This window comes from Gopherus evgoodei, chromosome 5 (assembly GCF_007399415.2).
Source record: "Gopherus evgoodei ecotype Sinaloan lineage chromosome 5, rGopEvg1_v1.p, whole genome shotgun sequence".
Taxonomy (NCBI): domain Eukaryota; kingdom Metazoa; phylum Chordata; order Testudines; family Testudinidae; genus Gopherus; species Gopherus evgoodei.
In genome coordinates this window covers 18,500,255-18,506,997 of record NC_044326.1, presented here as the reverse complement: position 1 = coordinate 18,506,997, position 6,743 = coordinate 18,500,255, and the positions used below count along the sequence as shown (strand labels likewise).

The following is a 6,743-nucleotide window of genomic DNA, read 5'->3' as shown; positions in this document are numbered from 1 at the left end:
AGGAAGGGATCTGGCCTGTGAAAGGTTTCAGCATGGTAGCCATGTTAGTCTGTATCAGCAAAAAAGTTAGTATCAGACAGCACATCCCTCGGCCCGCGCTGCTTCCTGCAGCCCCCATTGGCCTGGAGCGGCGAACCGCAGCCAGTGGGAGCTGTGATTGGTCAAACCTGCAGACGCGGCAGGTAAATAAACCGTCCTGGCCCACCAGGGGCTTTCCCTGAACAAGCGGCGGTCCTAGTTTGAGAACCACTGATATAGAGGGCGAACAATTTACAGATTTACCCTGTATAAGCATTATACAAAGTAAAACAGATTTATTTGGGGTTTGGATCCTATTGGTGTCTGGGTGCTGGAGACAGGTAATTTGCAGAGCTGTTTTTAGTTAAAGTCTGCAGCTTTGGGGGCGTGGTTCAGACCTGGGTCTGTGTTGCAGCAGGCTAGTGCATCTGGCTCAACAAGGCAGGGTTCTGGAGTCCCAAGCTGGCAGGGAAAGCGGGCTCAGAGATAATTTCACCACATCAGGTGAGAGTCCCAAGGGGATCTCTGTGACCAAACCCATCACAAGCCCCTAAAAGGGGCTCGACTCAGCACACAGAAAGTGACAATCCCCTCAACCAAAGAGAGGGGCCACAACAAACAAAACCCCCACAACAACCACCCAGGATCAGTTCAACAAGGGTGTGTGGGAGGAAGGGATGACAATAATAGTAAAAGAATGGGAGTGTGGTTACACGGTCAAAATTCACATGTCTATAAGGTTCTATGGTTGCTGAGCACTACTGCATTGACCTGCCACATGCAACAGTGCCAGGGCCAGCTCTAGCCATTTCGCCGCCCCAAGCACGGTGGCATGCTGCGGGAGGCGCTCTGCTGCTCACCAGTCCCGTGGCTCTGGTGGATCTCCCGCAGACGTGGCTGTGGAGGGTCCGCTGGTCCCGCGGCTCCGGTGGACCTCCTGCAGGCGTGCCTGCGGATGCTCCACCAGAGCCGCGGGACCAGCGGACCCTCCACAGGCCCGCCTGCGGGAGGTCCATTGGAGCTGCCTGCCGCCCTCCCAGCAACCGGCAGAGCGCCCCCCGCGGCATGCCGCCCCAAGCATGCACTTGGCGTGCTAGGGCCTGGAGCCAGCCCTGAACAATGCAGATTTTATACTCCAATTGTTCCTCAATAGCAGGAAAAAATTGGAAATATTACAACTACCACCTTGAATTCTCTACCAGGTTTCCTTCCCGATTGAGGGATCTAAGCTGTTTAACTTGCCCCCTTTTTGCCAAAAAACTACATTTCCTTCTAACACCACACAACAACACTAATCATATGGAGTCATTCGAGATGGATTAGATTACAAACAGGTAGCAGTCCATTCCCATGGCAGGCATCCATATCCATTTACTCTAAGGTTACTGTTATTATGCTATCACCTGCCTGAATCGCCTCCTAACCTGCATCCTTGCTTCTTTCCCTCTCCCCTCCACAAACGCACAACTAAGGGCTTGTCTACATCAGAAAGTTGCAGCGCTGGTGAGGGAGTTACAGCGCTGCAACTTTGAAGGTGTACACATCTGCAGGGCATCACCAGCGCTGCAACTCCCTGTTTGCAGCGCTGGCCGTACTCCCGTTTTGTCTCGGGTGTAGAGGATCCAGCGCTGGTGATCCAGCGCTGGTAATCCAATGTAAACACTTACCAGCGCTTTTCTTGACCTCTGTGGAAGGAGGAAGCCTCTGGTAATCAAGCTGGTCTCCTTCCCCAGCTTGCTCTCGCGTTCCCGGAACCCCGAGCAAGCAGGTCTCCTTCCCTGCGGTTTGCAGGGGGGTTCGGGAACGCGAGAGCAAACCGGGAAAGGAGACCAGCTTCGCCGCGGTTTGCTCTCCCGTTCCCCGAGCAAGCAGGTCTCCTTCACTGCGGTATGCAGGGGGGTTCGGGAACGCGAGAGCAAACCGTGGCGAAGCTGGTCTCCTTTCCCGGTTTGCTCTCGCGTTCCCCGAACCCCGAGCAAGCAGGTCTCCTTCCCTGCGGTTTGCAGGGTGGTTCGGGGAACGCGAGAGCAAACCGCGGCGAAGCTGGTCTCCTTTCCCGGTTTGCTCTCTCGTTCCCGGAACCCCGAACAAGCAGGTCTCCTTCCCTGCGGTTTGCAGAGGGGTTCGGGAACGCGAGAGCAAACCGCGGCGAAGCTGGTCTCCTTCCCCGGTTTGCTCTCGCGTTCCCCGAACCCCGAGCAAGCAGGTCTCCTTCCCTGCGGTTTGCAGGGTGGATCGGGGAACGCGAGAGCAAACCGCGGCGAAGCTGGTCTCCTTTCCCGGTTTGCTCTCTCGTTCCCTGAACCCCGAGCAAGCTGGTCTCCTTCCCTGCGGTTTGCAGAGGGGTTCGGGGAACGCGAGAGCAAACCACGGCGAAGCTGCTCTCGCGTTCCCCGAACCCCCCCTTGAAGCCGCCCAACAGCGCTGCAGTGTGGCCACATCTAACACCACTTGCAGCGCTGGTTGCTGTAAGTGTGGCCACTCTGCAGCGCTGGCCCTATACAGCTGTACTAATACAGCTGTAACAACCAGCGCTGCAAAATTTTAGATGTAGACATGGCCTAAAACTACAGCTCCCAGCTTGCAGCGCTCGCCATTCATTTCCGAGTTGCCCTTGAGTTCCCGACTTGCAATGCGACACTGGGATCCCTAGTCCAATGGGAGCAGCAGGGGGCGGGTCTATGCAAATATTGCCGGCGGTCGGTCACCCCACAGGCGGCGCTTCTGTTTCCGTGTTGAGGCGCAGCAGGGTTCAGGGACATGGCCAGGCCGGGAATCTGCCGTTACCCTTAGCGTCACCTCAGCCGCCGGCGAGAGAGAGAAGATGGCGTCCATGTTACTGAGGAGCTGCAGCCGGCGGGTCTCCTGCCTGCCCAGGCCGCTGCGCAGGGAGCCCAAGTGGGGTAAGGCTCGGCTCGGGGCCGGGCAGGCGCAGCAGCGCTGGGCGCCGGATCTGGGGGACCCGCGCCGCCGGCTCCCGAGTCCCCGGCCTAGGCCCTGGCGGCCTCCCTACAGTGCGCCCGCACTTCCAGCGCAGGGGGGCGCGGGGCCTGGCGGAGCCGGCTACGGGCCTGACGGTTCAGGGGACAGTGACCGACCGGCAGGCGGGCGGGGGAGCGTGCGCGGTGCGAGGCCGCCTCCTTTCCCGGCTTCCAAAGATCACCGGGTGTCAGAGCAACCTTGAGCTCACGTGGGCGAGGCGTGTGGGGGGCCCGCGCTCGGTGATCTCATCCTGCCGCCTTCATCTCTAGCGCCGGAGAGCCCATGTCAGTGGCCCGGGGAGGCGTCTCCTGTGCCCCTGGCTCCTTTATTTCTGTTAGCTGAAGCCTTGGGCTATGATGTAGAAGTGATTTGTTGGCGGTGCTCCTGGGCTGACAAGTCATCGGTGCTTTGCTTTATCTTGTGGCTGGAACCTCCCAGAAGTTTTTCCTGTGTATAAACTATGTAGTTCATGCTCTACACTAGCAGCAAAGAATCCTGTGGCACCTTATAGACTAACAGACGTTTTGGAGCATGAGCTTTCGTGGGTGAATACCCACTTCCTCAGATGCATGTCATGGAAGTGGGTATTCACCCACGAAAGCTCATGCTCCAAAACGTCTGTTAGTCTATAAGGTGCCACAGGATTCTTTGCTGCTTTTACAGATCCAGACTAACACGGCTACCCTCTGATGCTCTACATTGTCATCAGCTTTATTTGGCCTTTGAGTTAAGGTGTCATTGGCTTTAGTTTTCCAAGTGTTCTTTTTTCAAATAAAGTGGGTTATCTATCTAAGCTACACATCCCAAGAGTAAATAAAAACCTAACTGACTTCTTGCAAGTGGCTAACCAATCTTGAAATTGAGTACAATGAAATCTGATGTGCTTAATTTGTTCTAAGAATTTGGCAACAGACTGAGGTTTCCCAAATGAGGAATCCACATTTTTGTAAAATAGTCAATAACTTGTGGCAGGTTAGTTTAGGAATGGGCAAACTTTTTGGCCTGAGGGCTACATATGAATGTAAAAATTGTATGGCAGGCTATGAATGCTCACAAAATTGGTGGTTGGGTGCAGGAGGGGGTGAGGGCTCTGGCTGGGTGTGCGGGCACTGGGGTGGGGCCAGAAATGAGAAGTTCAGGGTGTGGGAGGGAGCTCCAGGCTGGGGTGTTGGGGGGTGGTGAAGGCTCCAGCTGGGTGTATGGACTCTGGAGATGAGCGCTTTGGGGGTGCAGAAGGGTGGTCCGGGCTGGGTGGGGGCTCTGGGCTGAGGCAGGGAGTTGGGGCGGGGGACTTGGGTGCAGGCTCCAGGCGACACTTACTTCAAGCAGCTGCTGGAAGCAGCAGCATGTCCCCCCTGTGCGGAGACAAGGCCCCAGGCACCACTCCCGCAGCTCCCAGAAACAATGGCATGCCTACCCTCTGGCTCCTACGTGGAGGCACGGCACCGGCCCCTGCAGCACCCATTGACTGTGGGTCCCAGCCAATGGGAGCTGCGAGGAATGGCACTTGGGGTGGGGGTAGCATGTAGAGTGGAGCTCCCTGGTTGCCCCTACATGTAGGAGCTGGAGGTCAGACATTCCGCTGCTTCCGGGAGCAATGTGGCAAGCCCCTGACCCCACTCCCCGGCTGCAGCGCTGGAGTGGGGCAAGCCTCTGATTCTGCTCCCTGGTGGGAGCTCGAGGGCCGGACTAAAAGGCTTGATGGGTCGGATGTGGCCCATAGTTTGCCCACCTGTGGGTTAGTTGCTTTTAACTTCAAAAAAAAGATTTGGCTTTAGTATTTGTGAAAAGGGTTAGCTTGATCGCTGTGAAAGCTTCAGTATTCTAGCCACAGGACATATAACAGCAGTTCAAACTTTCTTGCAGTGCTTTACCAATTACCTTCAACCTTGAGCTGGAGAAATCAGTCACTGTGAATGAAGGTTAAATGGCTTTGCCAATTCAATTCATGACCATTGCTGAAGTTGCCAGTAAAGTTTCCACTTGTGATGGATGCTTTCTGTAATGTGGCATACTGGCAAACAACAGCCATCTGATATATTGATCTCTTATAGTTACTGGTCTTTGCTCAGATATTGAAGTAAAGGGCGTGATATAAAAACTAAGATAGATTTGGGCTGAATTTGAACTTGTTGACATGGACCAAAGGTTGAATTTTATTACCATTACTTTGTGCCATCCAGTCCTTCTGCCAACAGCATTCTAAATCTTCAGAATATAGGGAATATATTTCATCTGTACCCTAAATTACAAAAGGGTAAATGGGCATACTGCTAGCATTTATGGCATAACAATATTTTCTCACAGTGGTAACTGGTTAGAATATTTCATGGTGGATGAGTTTTGATGTAAAAAGTGCTTTAATAACACAGTTTGGCATAATTTAAAAACTCTTCAAGTATTCTGTAGGTGCCATGTACACTCATAGATTAAGGCCAAGAAGAGGCCATTGTGATCATCTAGTCTGACCTCCTATATAATAACACAGTCCATAGAAGTTCCTCAAAATAAATCCTAGAGCAGATCTTTTAGAGAAACATCCAGTCTTGGTTTAAAATTGTTAGTGATGGAGAGTCTACTATGAGCCTTGGTAAATTGTTCCAATGGTTAATTACTCTCACTGTTAAAAAAGAAAAAAAAAAAATTGCATCTTACTTCCAGTATGACTGTCTCGCTTCAGCTTCCAGCCTTTGGGTCGTGTTATATCTTACTCTGTTTGTTTGAAGAACCCATTAGTAAATATTTATCCCCCATGTAGATTATTATAGGCTGTAATCAAGTCACTCCTTTATCTTCTCTTTGTTAAGCTTGAGCTGCCTGAGTTTATCACTGTAAAACAGGTGTGCTAATCCTTAATCATTTTCATGGCTCTTCTCTGAACACTCTCTAATATATCAACCTCTTTCTTGAGTTGTAGGCACCAGCCTTGGACATACTATTATGATGTCAGTGCCAATCAGAGGTAAAATAACCTGCCTACTCCTACTCAGTATTCCTCTGTTTATGCATGGAAGGATCTCATTGGCCACAGCATCACATTGTGAGCTCCTGGTCAGCTAATTATCCACTAGGCTCCCCAAATCTTTTTCAGAGTCACTGCTTTCCAGTGTAGAGTCCCTCATCTGTATTCATTGTTCCTAGATGTATACATTTCCATTTAGCTGTATTGAAATGCATTTTGTTTGTTTATGCCTAGTTTACGAAGTAATCCAGATCACTCTGAATCAATGACCTGTCCTCTTTATTTACCATTTGCTCATTTTTTGTGCCATCTGCAAGCTTTCAGTGGTGATTTTATATTCTAGGTCATGTTGTTAAATCGCATGTGGGCACAAACTGATCCCTGCCGGTTTTCACTGGAAACACACTCACTTGATGATGATTCCATGTTCACAGTTACATTTTGAGGCCTATTAGTTAGCCAGTTTTCAATCCATCTAATGTATGCCATATTAATTTTATATTCTAGTTTTTTAATCAAAATGTGTGATGCCAAGTCAAATGCCTTAGAGAAGCCTATAAGTATATTTATATCAGCACTGTTCCCTTTGTCAACCAAAATTGTAAACTCATTTAAAAAAACTTAGTTTGACAGGTCTGTTTTCCATAAACGCATGTTGAATTGCACTAATTACATTACCCTCCTTTAGTTCTTTATTAATCAAGTCCTGTATCAGCATCCTGGGATTGATGTCAGGCTGACAAGCCTATAATTACCCAGGTCATCCTGTTTATCCTTTTTC

At 50.9% G+C, this 6,743-nt stretch overlaps 1 protein-coding gene across 2 annotated transcripts in view; it reads left to right on the top strand.

Moving 5' to 3' along the window:
• The first annotated feature begins 2,686 nt into the window (after positions 1-2,686).
• LETM1 (leucine zipper and EF-hand containing transmembrane protein 1) overlaps positions 2,687-6,743 on the top strand; it is a 66,406-nt gene continuing 62,349 nt past the window's right edge. Inside the window, exon 1 of one of the 2 annotated variants that reach the window (XM_030563240.1) lies at positions 2,687-2,921. In XM_030563240.1, coding sequence (XP_030419100.1) covers positions 2,843-2,921 — 79 coding nt within the window. In that variant the 5' untranslated portion in view covers positions 2,687-2,842. The remainder of the gene's footprint in view (positions 2,922-6,743) is intronic. The other variant, XM_030563241.1, reaches the window with a different exon arrangement.